The sequence below is a fragment of the Bubalus kerabau genome, chromosome 10 (genome assembly GCF_029407905.1).
Source record: "Bubalus kerabau isolate K-KA32 ecotype Philippines breed swamp buffalo chromosome 10, PCC_UOA_SB_1v2, whole genome shotgun sequence".
Classification (NCBI taxonomy): domain Eukaryota; kingdom Metazoa; phylum Chordata; class Mammalia; order Artiodactyla; family Bovidae; genus Bubalus; species Bubalus kerabau.
The window spans coordinates 72,289,481-72,305,320 of record NC_073633.1 but is presented as its reverse complement, the minus strand read 5'-3'; the positions used below and the strand labels follow the sequence as shown (position 1 = coordinate 72,305,320).

The following is a 15,840-nucleotide window of genomic DNA, read 5'->3' as shown; positions in this document are numbered from 1 at the left end:
GAAGTGCTTCAGTCAACGCACAGGGAACTGTGGAGGTGTGCCACTCTGGTTGCCCATCAAACACAATTTGCCTTTCAGCCGGGAGGGTAAGGTGCAGTGAGCTGACAGCCGCCAGCTGTTAGCACCTTTAGGCTTTGCCTCAGTGGAGGCCAAACTTAGGCCATGCTGGGTTTCTTTGTTTGTTTCATTTTACTATGCATCTCTTTCTTTTTATACCCCCTTCACAATAAACTGAACCTTTTTGAGGGTGACTCCTTACAAGTGAAGTAGTTTATAAGAAAGACAAGTATTTTAACTGCATATTTACATGTTATAAATGCTCACTGTTATAATACTAAAGGTCCATTTGGTGCTTCTCAAGCCATTTTAGTGTGTTAGCAAAGAATCATCCTGGCATAATGGGAAGAACAACTAGTCTGGACTAGTCAGGGCATCCACACTAACTACTTTGTGACCCTACTCAAATCACTTTCAGGACTGTCATGGATCTGGACTGCAGGAAGTGGCAGATAGATTAGAGTTGAATTGTCTCTGGACTATGGGCACACTTGTCAGCATGGACTCTTTGCTCACTCTGTTGACTTCCAGCAGTTGACAGGTGAGGTCCTAGCAAGGACCACAGGCTTTCTTTGTTGCTCAAGGTGCTGTGTTCCTTTGAAACATTCAAGCCACACAGATAGTTTCTATGGTAACAGGACTCTCTTATTTTTCTTGTGACGCAGATTTTTTTTAAAGTTTCTTCACTGATGCGTTCTTTAGGGTTGGTGGTCTTCTAACCTTAGCCCCTCTGATTGTACAAAGCCTTTATTTAAAGACTTTCCCCTCAGGAGTCTTGTAGACACTTCTTCAAGAAGAATAAACAGTTGCTAGTCAAACTAGAACTTGAGGTTTTAGTCTATTATAAATCTTCATATCATTTAGAAGAGGAAATGTTGGTTAAACTGTAATACCAAGAAAACTGATATTCTGTTAGAATCATCATGTTTTATTTTACATTTAATTTTTATTATGTAAAACTTCCAAATATAAAAGTAGATAAAATTGTATAAGGGACAACTATATACTTACTACCTAGATTCAAAATTAACATTTTGTCACATTGGTATGGCCTCTTCCTTTCCGAGAGCAAATTAGAGGTGTGTGTTTTGAGGTGAAGTGTCACACTCAAAGGTGTTTTTCTTCTTAACCATTTATACTATCCTTAGTAAAACTAGGGCTTTCCAGGTGGCTCAGTGTTAAGAATCTGCCTGCAAATTCAGGAGATATAGATTGGATCCCTGGGTTGGGAAGATCCCCTGGAGGAGGAAATGGCAATCCACTCCAGTATTCTTGCCTGAAAAATCCCACGGACAGAAAAACCTGGCAGGCTATACAGTTCATGGGGTCTCAAAGAGTCAGACATGACTTAGTGACGAAACAACAACAACTAGTAAAACTATTAATTCCTTCATATCATTTAGTACCTAATCTACATTCAGATTTTCCAGTTATCTCAAATGTCTTTCACTCATGATTTGTTTCAAACTATGACCCACTCAGTATCCATACATTTGCATTTGATCATTAGGTTTTAATCTAAAGTTCTACTACCCTCCTCCCCCTAATTTATCAGAGATTGTCAGTTCTCCCGTAAGATATTCTACCTTTGAGATTTGTGTGATTCTTTTCTTCTTGTTTTCATTCAACTTGTTTCTCTAGCTCTCATATTCCTGGAAACTGGAATTTAGGTCTAAAGACTTAATTAAATTCAGGGAAAACATTTTCAGCAGGAGCACTGTTTTATTCATGTAATATCACAATTAGAAGAGATACAATATTTGGATCTTGAAGATTGTAAGACTCTAATTGGTTTGAAAAATAGTCTTTTACTGGTTTCCTAGGATAAACTGCCATGGAGAATTTCCTTTTTTAAAAAAGTCTTTTTATTAGTTTGAAGATTTAATGGGATTCTCCTTTCCCCTGAAACTTCCAGTTTGATTTCAAAAAGTAAAGGTCAAAATAGCATTACATTACTGAATTTTCCTGCATATAAACCAAATAAATAGTTGGTAAAACAGAATTTTGCCATTGAGGTGCAACAGCTCTGGGCTCCAGCAGCCAGTTAGTATCAGGCCACTCTTTCTAGCCGCTTTCCTGGGCTGGCAGTTAGCTTGACCCTCTCCTCTCCTTCAGCCTCCATATTTATAACTACTTTTATCTTTCTTTAAAAAAATTAGATTTGCTCTCTTCATGTATGGATGTGAGAGTTGAACCATAAAAAAGGCTGAGCACTGAGGAATTGATGCTTTCAAATTATGGTGCTGGAGAAGACTCTTGAGGGTCCCTTGGTCAGCAAGGAGATTAAATCAGTCAATCTTAAAGGAAATTAGCCCTGAATATTCATTGGAACGGCTGATGTGGAAGATGAAGCTCCAGTACTTTGGCCACCTGATGTGAAAAGCCAGCTCATTGGAAAGCACCCTAGTGCTGGGAAAGACTGAGGGCAAAAGGAGAAGGGGGTAATAGAGGATTAGATGGTTGAATGGTATCATCGACTCAATGCACATGAGTTTGAGCAAACTCCGGGAGATAATGAAGGAGAAGGAAGCCTGGAATGCTGCAGTCTGCGGGGTCTCAAAGAGTCGGACACAATTGGGAGACTGAAAAACAATGACAACATTTCCTTTGATGTCATTGACTTTGGATTTCATCACCTCATAGGTGCAGCAACTCCCGATTTAGTCTGGTCTCTCCAGGTTCAGGTGGCTGGTGATCAGGCTCTCATCTGGAAGTCAGAGGACAGGGGTCAAACTCCAGCTCTTGAACAAACAGTGGGCTCTTATTCAGCAGGCACTTAGTGTTTCCAAATAGAGCATCAGTGTCCTCATCTGTCAATGGGGATGATAACTTTTGACCAGTGCAGAGTGTGGCAGGACTTGAAAGTGGCCATGAACTAAATGTAAATTTTCACTTGAAAGAGAAATGCTCTAAACGAAGGGAACCTAGTTTCTGCCGAGTGCATGACTCATTCAGGCAGTGCACCTTTCTTTTTATTGTTTCCCACCTCCCTATTTCATTTCATATAGCACTTCCTTTCCTCACCCCCTCTAGAAACCCCCCTCTTTCCTCTATCTATCTTTAAGGCCTGGCTCAAATCTGTATCTTTAGTTTAACTGTATTTCCTTTCCTGGTCCATAATTTTCCCCTTATGGAAACTATTACTTTTGTAGTTTAGCTATGGTCTTTCTCTGAATATTTTTACATGTAGGCTTATTTCTCAGATCTTAAGGTTTTTGATATCACAGTTTGATATGTTTGTGTCCAGCTTGGAAAGTAGTAGTACAGGACTCCTAGGAGAACTTGATCATGTTATTCTCAAAACTGATTTCTAGTGAGCTGTAGGAGCCAATTGGTTTCTTAAATGGCTGATATTTTTCAGGGAGATGGGAACAACTTTCTCGTGTGAGGTCCTCTTTCCTCTGCGTTTTGCTGGACCACGTGGTTCTTTCTGCCACCTGCTCTGAAGGTAGCCGCACCTTCTTCCCTTCCTCTCTGCTCTTGTCACCCGCCCCACTGCCCCCAACCTCAGTCCCTCTGCCAGGCCTCTTGCGCAGAGCTCACAGTGTTCTGCCTGAGTTGTCACCCTCTGCTCTGGTGACTGCAGTGAGGGTTTATGGAGAGAAATTATATTGCCCACCATTCAGGCCTTGCTGAACAGCAAATCAGAGCCAGTAGTAGGTCCATTTTCAGTCCTCATCCTCTCTCACCCCTAAAAGCACGTGCTCCTGGTTTGACTGATTACTGGAATTGCTTGGGTTTTTAAACAACATAATCCTGGGATCACCCCGTAGCCAGTGAATTAGACTTTGTCAGGGTGGCTTGGGAAACTATATTTTCCAGGGTTTCCTATGATTGGCTACATTTGGGAGCCACTGTTCCGCACTTGATCTTAGCCAAAAGGCCGAGAAGCGATTGGGAGCCACTGTTCTAAAAGATGATCTCATCTTTTAATCATTTGTCATGAATGATAGAGGCTTGTACACCCTTCTGGTACTTATTTGTTGTCAAATCTGTCAAATGGCTCCATAAAATGGAATGGTTCTATAAAATCCGTCAGTATGAAATCTCATGACATAAGTGAAGCTAAATGCTAAGGATGAATGTATTAAAGACTTTGAAGCAAACGGATAGTTTATCAGATTGGTGTGTTCTTTCTTTAGAACTGCCACGAACCAGACCTTGTTACCACCATCTATTTTATAAGTTCCATTTTCACTTACACAGCTGGATTGTGGAAGATATACAGAATTGTCCAATTAAAGAACTGAATTTGACACGTGTGTGTGTGTGGTTTAATGACTCCTTGAGTATACCATGTTTCTTTCTTTAAATAGCCTTTTAAGGATCTTATTTTCATCTACTACAAATTTTCAAAGTAGTAAACTGTGACCAGAATGAGAGTTCTTTGGCTTAGGTAACTTTGAGAGTTACTAGTGTATATGATTGGCAACCTTCAGTTTTATCCATGAATCAATCTGAATAAAACAGATGCTTTTCTCTGCCTCAGTACAGGAAGCCACTAGCCATTGCTGTGCACGTCCCAAAAGCTGACCAGTGGGGTGGGAGGGTAATTCTATTGTAATTTGGCATTGATTTCCAACACGCCCGAACTGTGCAAGCCAGAACCTAGGAGTCATGTTGAATTCCTTTTTCAAAACCATCATCTTACCTGTAAGGGCCCTGCCAGCCAGGTCACAGTCTGTGCAGAGCCTGAGAGAGAGCTCATTCCTTCTGGTTTACCATACAACTTCTTGAACCATTGTGCGTGTAGTTCCCTAAGAGCCAGTCAGTAATTGTGGGTAGAGAGGTTTTATGTGCTTCCGTTTGCTCATTTCAGTATTTTATTGTCTTATGAATAAACTATTACGAACATTACTGTTGTAATCAAGAAAAAGGTCTTTAACTTCTATATGAAACATGTCTGTCACTGATAGATGTTGAGTTCACGATAAGGCCCGCTGAAAGGATGGGGATAATGACTGCCACTGTAGTTGCTGAATGAAACATGTATGTCGGTACTGTTTTGAGGGCATCCAACATTTATTTCCATAGCCATGGCTATCTTCCCCCTGCCCCCGCCATCCCCAGTTTTATTAAGATATAATTGATATCAATTCAGTTCAGTCACTCAGTCATCTCTGACTCTTTGCGACCCAATGGACTGTAGCACACCAGGCTTCCCTGTCCCTGACCAACTCCCAGAGCTTGCTCAAACTCATATCCATCGAGTCGGTGATGCCATCTAACCATCTCATCCTCTGTTGTCCCCTTCTCCTCCTGCCCTCAGTCTTTCCCAGCTTCAGGGTCTTTTCCAATGAGTCAGTTCTTGCATCAGGTGGCCAAAGTATTGGAGCTTCAGCTTCAGCATCAGTCCTTCCAATGAATATTCAGGACTGATTTCCTTTAGGACTGACTGGTTTGATCTCCTTGCAGTCCAAGGGACTCTCAAGAGTCTTCTCCAACACCGTGTTTCAAAAGTGTCAATTCTCATATAACATTGTAAAAATTTAAGGTGTACAGGGTTTTGATTTGATACATGTATATGTTACAATAGAATTACCACCCTTTTAAGTTCTATTCTCTTAGCAACTTTCAAATATGTGATTTTTGTCTGACTCTTTGCTACCCCATAACTGCAGCATGCCAAGCTTCCTTGTCCTTCGCCATCTCTCAGAGTTTGCTCAAATTCATGTTTATTGTGTCAGTAATTATATCCAACCATCCCTTCCTCTGCTGTCTCTTCTCCTTTTGCCTTCCATCTTTCCCACCATCAGGGCCTTTTCCAATGAGTCAGCTCTATGCATGAGGTGGTCAAAGTATTGAAACTTCAGCTTCAGCAGCAGTCCTTCCAATGAATATTCAGAATTCATTTCTTTCAGGATTGACTGATTTGATCTCCTTGCAGTCCCTAAGAGACTCTTAAGAGTCTTCTCCAACACCACGGTTCAAAAGCATCCATTCTTTGGCGCTCAGCCTCCTTTATGGTCCAACTCTCACATCCATACATGACTACTGGAAAAACCATAACTTTGACTATACAGACCTTTGTTGGCAAAGCAATGGCTCTTCTTTTTAATATGTTGTCTAGGATTGTCATAGCTTTCCTTCCAAGGAGCAAGCATCTTTTAATTTCATGGCTGCACTCACCATCCAAAGTGATTTTGGAGCCCAAGAAAAGAAAATCTGTCACTGTTTCCACTTTTCCCCCATCTATTTGCCATGAAAGTGATGGACCAGATGCCATGATGTTTGTTTCTGAGTGTTGAGTTTTAAGCCAGCTTTTTCACTTTCCTCTTTCTTCCTCATCAAGAAGCTCTCTAGTTCCTCTTCACTTTCTGTCATAAGGGTGGTATCAGCTGCATATCTGAGGTTGTTGGTATTTTCCCTGGCTATCTTGATTCTAGCTTGTGATTCATCTAGCCCCGCATTTTGCATGATGTACTCTGCATAAAAGTTAGGGTGACAATATACAGCCTTGTCTTATTCCTTTCCCGATTTTGAACCTGTCATTCATTTCATGTGAGGTTCTAACTATTACTTCTTGAGCTGCATACAGGTTTCTCAGGAGAGGTGAGGTGGTCTGGTATTCCCATCTCTTTAAGAATTTTCCACAGTTTATTGTTATCCACATGGTCAAAAGCTTTTGCATAGATTTTTTTTTTTTTTTTTTTGCATAGAATTCTCTTGCTTTATGATCCAGCAAATGTTGGCAATTTGATCTCTGGTTCCTCTGCCTTTTCTAAACCCTGCTTAAACATCTGGAAGTTCTCAGTTCATGTAATGTTGAAGCCTAACTTGAAGGAATTTGAGCATAGTCTTACTAGCATTTGAAATGAGCACAACTGTATGGTAGTTTGAACTTTCTTTGGCATTGCCCTTCTTTGGGACTGGAATGAAAACTGACCTTGTCCGGTCCTATGTGTTGATTGTAATAAAAAAAAAGCTGTGCATTAAATCCCTAGAATTTATTCATCTTTAACTGGAAGTTTGTACTCTAGGACTAACCTCTCCCAATCTCCTTCACCCTCCCAACCCCTTGTAACCACCATTAGACTGTTTCTCCAAGTTCAGCCTTTTTAGATTCCACTTATAAGTGAGATCATATGCTGTGTGTCTTTCTCTGTCTGATTTATTTCGCTTACAATGATGCTCTCAAGGTCTATTCATGTTGTCTTAACTATATTTTAATTGCTTAGAAGCAATATGAGAATTTACCTCTGCCAAGGATGACAAACCTAGACAGCATTTTAAAAAGCAGAGACATTACTTCACCGACGTGTCCATATAGTCAAAGCCGTGGTTTTTTCCAGTGGTCACATATGGATGTGAGAGTTGGACCATAAAGAAAGCTGAGCACCAAAGAATGGATGCTTTTGAACTGTGGTGTTGGAGAAGACTCTTAAGAGTCCCTTGGACTGAAAGGAAATCAAACCAGTCAATCCTAAAGGAAATCAGTCCTGAATATTCATTGGAAGTGCTGATGCTGAAGCTCCAATACTTTGGCCACTGGATGTGAAGAACTGACTCATTGGAAAAGACCCTAATTCTGGGAAAGATTGAAGGTAGGAGGAAAAGGGGACGACAGAGGATGAGATGGTTGGATGGCATCACCGACTTGATGGACATGAGTTTGAGTAAACTCTTAGAGTTGGTGATAGACAGGGAAGCCTGGCTTGCTGCAGGCCATGGGGTCACAAAGAGTCGGACATGACTGAGCGACTGAACCTGAAGTGAAGGATGGCAGGAAGGAAAATTTCCAAAATAACCAGACTTTTACTTTCTCTGCATTGCACTGGATCTTTCCTGCTGACAAACTTGCAGTTTGTGAAGTAAGTTCATGGAGCATATCAAAGCGTGCAGCAGCTCTGCCTACTCCAGCAGATGGTGTGAATGATTGTCTAAAGTCATCTTAGTTTCTGTCATTATGTCAGTCTGTGGAATGTTTGGGTTCATGCTTATTTTGGCCAGTTTTCACAAATGTTAGCTTTGTCTTGTTAAGTGCTAAAAGCTGTATGTGTTGTAAGTACTAACAAGACGTGTAGTACCATGATGGAAATGAAAGTGGCAATAGTGATTTTCTTTCCTCTTTTAATTTGTTTTAATATTGATCTTAGGACAGACTTTTCAGACAAGAGGTAGAAAGCAAACATTTCAATGCCACACTCAGAGCAGAAGCCTTTTTTTTAATTGCAGAGTGTGATTTAGTGTGTTTCTGAAGGAGTTTGTAGCTTTACAAACAGTCTTTGCTATGAAATCCTACTCTAGTTGCTTGCCTTTTTTCAGGGGGGAAAAAACCCCACCAACATGTGTATGAGCTCAGTTTAAAGAATCTTTTTTCATTATTAATGAAATATCTCAAATATATAAGAAAAAATATAAAGAATTTGTTTAGCCAGCATTCATCTGATTTTAGCAAACCTTAATATTTTGCTATAATTGCTTTAAAAATGCATGTAAAGCTCATTATCTCTTTCTGATCCTGTTGCCCGCCCTTCACAAAGTTAACCACTGTTGTGAATTTGTTCTCTTACTCTCATGCCTATATTTATGTTTTCATTTTATGTGTATGTCCACAAATGAGTAGTCTTGTTTTTATTTCTTCTAAATGGTTATATTCTGGTTGATGGAATAATTAATCAATAGTCAGTCTAAGTAAGAAATGGAAAATTTTATTCCAGTCAACCTGAGGATTATAACCCAAGAGACAGTGTCTCAGAGAACTTTGAAAACTGTTCAGAAGAGGTAAGCAGGGTGGTCAGTACATATGTGATTTTGACAAAGGGGTTCATGCAATCAAGCATACATCTTGGTAGAAGGTTACTGTTGCTCAAGAGGAGGAGATATCTTAGTTGATGGTTTTAATGATATTTTTAAAATTTATTTTTATTTGGCTGCACTGGGTCGTGGTTGTGGCATGTGAACTCTCAGTTGTAGCATATGGGATCTAGTTCCCTGACCAGAGATTGAACCTAGGCCCCCCGCATTGGAAGCATGGGATTCTGGCCCCTGGATGGCCAGGGAAGTCTGTTTTAGTGCTTTTCTAAGTAAGATGTATAATTGTTCTTCTGATGCACACTTAAATACCGAATATATGTTATTACCAATAATACCGCAGTAAGAATTCTTACTTTCCCTTAGCCACATGAGTTTCTTTAAAGTTTCTTCTATTTTAAGGAAGTAAATCACAGGGTAAAGACTGACGTATTAATTAGATAAAATGGAAGATCTCTGTTTAGCTCTGGCTCTGCGCATGGCATGTAGGGCACTGTGTGGAAACGCCAAAGCCTTAAGCTGCAGTACTTACTTCCAAGTTTGGGAGAAATAAGCACGCATAACAGTGGTGCAGGAAGCACAACACAATAAGTCCTGTATGCTGGTTGAGGCAGCTCTAATGTTAGAGGGTTCAGGCCAGTGATTCAGCTGTTTCTACACTAAATCAGTTGGGCTTATCTTTGTTGGCCCCTTGAGTTGATTTAATTCCAGCCAAGAGCACAGAAGTCTGATGCCTTATTAGTTCTCGTCATTTTCTGTCTTAATTTTGAAAGCAGTAGGCAGACCCCATTCCCTCTCTCCTGTTGCTTAAATCGGGCACATGTCCAGTGTTCCAGGTCTTCTTCCGTCATTTTTAAATGCTGTCCTCCAGACAGTGCATTGGCTGTGCAATTCTTACTTCCTCAGAGATCTCTAATTTTTGGTGCTGATCACAAAACATCCAGGATAGTGCTAATTACTATTACCATTCATGCTAAAGAAATTTCATTAGATATAATTTTCCTTTTGTGTGGAATTTCCCCTAGGAGTTTCCTTCTACCCCTGCAAAAACAGGTCTGTGTTCCTTAAGATATATGTTGTGTAACTAGGAGCATTTGAAGGTGTAAAGATTCTGTAGCAGCACAGAACATGGAATACTTCAAAACAGCTGCTTTGAGTGTGGTTCCAGATGCATTAGCATCTTCTGGGAACTTGTTAAAAATGTAAATTCTCAGGCTCACCTAGACCTTCTAAATCAGAAGCTCTGGGAGCAGGGTTCAGTGATTTTGTGTTTTAACAAGCTCACTGGAGGAGTCAGAACTCCTGGTTCAGAGGGTGCGCTTTCAGGAAGGGACTAAACACTTGAGGGATGGCTGCCCAGCAGGGTTATTCGTTGTCATTGCTTAATCATTAACGACATGAGAAAGGTATATTTTTATACATTTTGTGTGTGGTGGTGTTATAGACGGCCTTTAACTTTTGGAGGCAACTTGGTTCTTTTGTTGGTTATGACCAACAGTAGGAAATAGAAGGCTATAAATCCTTGTTTCCAGGGTTACCTCCTTGCTGCTGATAACAGGCAGGAAATTAAAACAATCTGTGATAGTGTTTTGTTCTTATTAGCTACAGATGGTAGCTTTCAGATATGTTGCAGCAAAACATAAATACATATAGCAGGGAGACTTCATTACTCAAGAAAAATGACTCGGCTGGGTCAGATTTATAGTCTGGGTCCATTTTAATGAAATGGGATATAGGCAACGTATCAGTGTTCCATTAGCACACAAAGCATGACAACATAGGAGGTCGCTGGTTTTCTTCTTTTTGGTTTAGTTTTGAGTATGTAAAACAGTTGTATGATTTCAAGTTCAAAATTATAGAACAAATTTTATTCAAAGATATCTCACTTCCATGGTATCCTTTTCCCCTTGTTCTCTTGGTCCTGTATGGATAATCATTTTGTTTGCTTTTTGGCTTATTTTTCTAGTGTTTCTCTTTGAAGATAAGTGTTTATGTATTTATGTTCGTAACTCCTCCTTTCGACTTTTACACAAAAAGTTGCATACTATACCACAATTTTTTTTAAAAGAAAGCTCTATTAATTTGCAACAGGTATTCAATAAAATTTACCAACTTTATGTGTACAATTTGAATTTTGACAAACTCTTACAGTTGCATAGCCATCAATACAACCAAGGTTTAGATGGTTTTCCTCAATCAAACAAAAAATGTCTTCGTATTCTTTTGCAGCCAATCCTCTCTCCCACCTCTATGGTCTCTGATAAACTATCTACCTCCTTTCTATCACTATATTTACTTTTTCTAGAATCTCACATAGTTTTTTTGTGTGTATGTATGTGACTTCTTTCACTTAGTATAATTTTTAGGATGTTCAACCACAGTACACACATCATTATTTTATCCCATTTTATTGCTGAATAGTGCTCCACTGTTTATACATTACAGTTGATATACATTGTTTTGTAGTTTCTTTTAAACTTTTTATTTTGAAATACTTTTGGACTTATAGGATAATGAAAAGATAGTACAGAGACAGTCCATATACCCCTCCCCCAGTTTCATTTAATGGTAACGTCTCATATGGCCACGGTACAATCACAACACTGGGAACTAAACCACAGGCTTTATTTCAATTTTAGTTTTTCTATTGATTTCAGTTATTATGTGTCTTTAGTCTCTTTTAATGTGGACAGTTCCTTGATCTTTCCATATCTTTTTTATTTTTCATTTACTTATTTGGCTGCACTGCATGGTTTGTACAATCAGAGTTCCCTGACCAGGCCCACAGGAGTGGGAGTGCAGAGTCCTACTCAGAGGACTGCCGGGGAATTCCCTCTGTGTCTGTCTTTAAAAAAGTACTGGTCTGGGTATTTTGTTGGCTACCCACTCCAGTATTCTTGCTTGGAAAGTTCCGTGGAAAGAGGAGCCTGGCAGGATATAGTCCATGGGGTCACAAAGAGTCTGACACGACTGACTCAGACGCACATTAGGTATTTTGTAGAATGTCCTTCGATTTGTCTGGTGATTAGACTGCAGTTTCAGATTTCGGGGAAGAACACTACAGAGGTGATGTGACCTGCTCGTGGTCTTGTGTTCGGTGCTGCATAATATCAATATGTCTTATTACTCGCAGTTTATTGTGTTAGTTGCTCAACTATGTCTGACTCTTTGAGACCTCATGGACTGTAGCCCACCAGTCTTCTCTGTTCATGGGATTCTCCAGGCAAGAATACTGGAGTGGGTAGCCATTCCCTTTCTTCTCCAGGGGATCTTCCCCACCCAGGGATTGAATCCCATTCTCCTGCATTACAGGCAGATTCTTTACCATCTGAGCCACTGGGGAAGCCCCCTATTACTGGTAAAGTTAACCTTAATTACTTGATTAAAGGAGTGTCTGCCATGTTTCTCCATAGTGAAGTTACTACTTTTCCTTTTCTGTAGTCTGTTCCTTAGAAGCAAATTATTGCGTTTTAAATTGTGATGTACATCAATGTGGGCTTTCCAGGTGGCACTAGTGGCAAAGAACCCACCTGCTAATGCAGGAGACATAAGAGATGCAGATTTGATCCCTGAATCAGGAAGAGCCCCTGGAGAAGGGTATGGCAACCCACTCCAGTATTCTTGCCTGGAGAATCCCATGGACAGAGGAACCTGGCAGGTTATAGTCCACAGGGTTGAAAAGAGTCGGACATGACTGAAGCAACTTGGCACACACACACGCACATATATCAGTGTGCATGGGAACATGGTTTGGCAACTCTCTTAACCATAATTATAGTAATAGTAATAAAATTATCTACCACTGACCTCACCTGCATATTTCTAAACACAAGTGGATTATCTTATTTACTTCTCAGGATACCCCTATGAAGTAGACGCTTTTTTCATGACCATTTTACAGCTGAGAAGATTGAGGCATAGAGTGCCTTGCTCAAGATTCAGCAGTTAGTGATGGAGCCAGGCGCTAACATAAGCGTACTCAACGGCCAGCGTTTAACACATGCCTTATGGTTGTTGTCAGAACTTAGAAGGGTGTGCTCTCATTCTTTGCCAGAGAAGACAAATGAACACTTCCTATATTTGACAGTTCTCTTTTGTTCTTTAAGAAAAAATTTTTTGTTTTTACTTTCAGGAAGATTCCTTGTGTGACTCAAGATTTTAGTCAGCTGTGAGTGGCAATACCGTTACATTGAAATCATAGAGAACTCCAGGATCCTTTGGGGAGCACTGAGAATCTATTTTTGAACTTCTTTCAAAAACACAGCTGAAGGTTAGGGCCTCATATTCAGAATAGAAAACTGCTTTTGGAGAAGGAGTATTTACTTAAAAGAATGGCCCTGAACCTTCTCCTCTCTGGATTTTATCAACCTCTCTCAACAGGGGTGTGTGTTTATCTGTGTGTCTACACCCCACCTGTTCACTTTTGTTTACCGCGCTGATGACTGCTCTGCGACAGTCAGGTGTCTCTGAATAGCCTACCACGGGCGATGACAACTGTGTTTAACGACTCAGTATCAGTGATGGCTCTTCTAGTAGCGACGGAGCCATGGAAGGTCGGGCTGCGTGGGTGGACGTTTGCACATCTCTGTGACTCACTCAGCAGCCTGCCTTTCTGAGGGAAAATAGCAGTCGGTGGCTACAAGCTCTATTTATCTCCTCCCGTCTGTCTCATGCTGTGTGGATTGGGTATCCCCAAATCTCTGAAATCACGCAGCTAGATGACTTGAATATATCCAGTCTGCCGCGCTGTTCAGATATGAGTGTAGTTTTTAACAATAAAGTTTTTGTTTCTAAATGTCTGTTGTACAAAGGAAATTATAAGCAAGGTGAAAAGACAGCCTTCAGAATGGGAGAAAATAATAGCAAATGAAGCAACGGACAAACAACTAATCTCAAAAATATACAAGCAACTCCTACAGCTCAACTCCAAAAAATAAATGACCCAATCAAAAAATGGGCCAAAGAACTAAATAGACATTTCTCCAAAGAAGACATACAGATGGCTAACAAACACATGAAAAGATGCTCAACATCACTCATTATCAGAGAAATGCAAATCAAAACCACAATGAGGTACCATTTCACGCCAGTCAGAATGGCTGCGATCCAAAAGTCTACAAGCAATAAATGCTGGAGAGGGTGTGGAGAAAAGGGAACCCTCTTACACTGTTGGTGGGAATGCAAACTAGTACAGCCACTATGGAGAACAGTGTGGAGATTCCTTAAAAAACTGGAAATAGAACTGCCTTATGACCCAGCAATCCCACTGCTGGGCATACACACTGAGGAAACCAGAACTGAACGAGACATGTGTACCCCAATGTTCATCGAAGCACTGTTTATAATAGCCAGGACATGGAAGCAACCTAGATATCCATCAGCAGATGAATGGATAAGAAAGCTGTGGTATATATACACAATGGAGTATTACTCAGCCATTAAAAAGAATACATTTGAATCAGTTCTAATGAGGTGGATGAAACTGGAGCCAATTATACAGAGTGAAGTAAGCCAGAAAGAAAAACACCAATACAGTATACTAATGCATATATATGGAATTTAGAAAGATGGTAACAATAACCCTGTGTACGAGACAGCAAAAGAGACACTGATGTATAGAACAGTCTTATGGACTCTGTGGGAGAGGGAGAGGGTGGGATGATTTGGGAGAATGGCATTGAAACATGTATAATATCATATATGAAACGAGTCGCCAGTCCAGGTTCGATGCACGATACTGGATGCTTGGGGCTGGTGCACCGGGACGACCCAGGGGGATGGTATGGGGAGGGAGGAGGGAGGAGGGTTCAGGATGGGGAACACATGTATACCTGTGGCGGATTCATTTTGATATATGGCAAAACCAATACAATATTATAAAATTAAAAAAAAAAAAGTCTGTTGTAAGCCTGGCCATATGTGACCATGTCCACAGGTTAAACCAGACACTGTTCATCACCCAGAGCCAACCTGAATAGGCACACACATAAAAACTATAGTGTTAATTTCCTTAGGAAGGTAGGAAGGCAACTATTTAGAATGAGTCTGATGCTTGCATACAACAGCTAGCAAATATTGTAAGAGTAGAAAATTATTTGGGATAGTAATAACAGAGGTCAAGTTTATGGGTACCTGGATATAGCATCAGAAGTCAGAAAGCTAATGTCATATTATACAGAAGGATATGTTGGATCAGACTTTATTTAGTCAAAATAAAGGGCAAAGGTTTTCAGAGCCTGCCGCAGCTACCTGGAAAAAAAGATGGTGTTTAATCTCATTATTTTAACTTTTTATCTCATTATTTTAACTTTTTCTCATATAGAGTTTTCTACATGTTCATTATAGACAAAGTGTTAGGTACAAGAAGATGTAAGGTAGAAAGTGAAAGTAGCCTATTTCTATCGCTATAAACACCTATTCTTTTGTTTTGCATAATTTATCTCCTTTCCTCCCTCTTTTTCTCTCCCTCTCCTATGCTGCAAATACACTGCTAATCCTGCATTTTTAATATAGTACCATATCCTAAAGATTTTCTATGATTTAAAGAAAAAGACTTTGCTAATTTGGTGGGAGAAAAATAGCTAGTTTTTATTTGCATGCTGTTCATGTTTTAATTAGGATTAACATTCTTGATTGTCAATTTATATGTACCTATGGAGTGCTAACTTTTCTTTTCTTTATTTTACTGTAAAATTGGAAACATTACTAAAGCAAGCCTCTGATTTCAGATGTCCTAAATGATGCTATATTTGATGAAGACCATGATGAGATGGTGATTGTGAAGGACATAGACATGTTTTCCATGTGTGAACATCATCTAGTTCCTTTTGTTGGAAAGGTAAGTTTTTCTGTGTTGTTTCATAACAGTGTTTAAAAGTACAATGACAGTTTTAAAGTTAGGATAATTATATTTTAAATTGTCACCTGGTAATTCCTAATATCCCAGATACACATGAACATCTATTCTTTATCAGCCCAACCAATTTAATGGCTAGAAATGAACGAAATAGAAACAAGTAGCAGAAGGCC

The 15,840-nt window shown here is 39.8% G+C and overlaps 1 protein-coding gene across 1 annotated transcript in view; it reads left to right on the top strand.

The window, feature by feature from the left end:
• GCH1 (GTP cyclohydrolase 1) overlaps nt 1-15,840 on the top strand; it is a 52,896-nt gene that overhangs the window by 18,728 nt on the left and 18,328 nt on the right. The window contains exon 2 of the mRNA XM_055538113.1: nt 15,540-15,649. Within this exon, the coding sequence (XP_055394088.1) occupies nt 15,540-15,649 (110 nt within the window). The remainder of the gene's footprint in view (nt 1-15,539; nt 15,650-15,840) is intronic.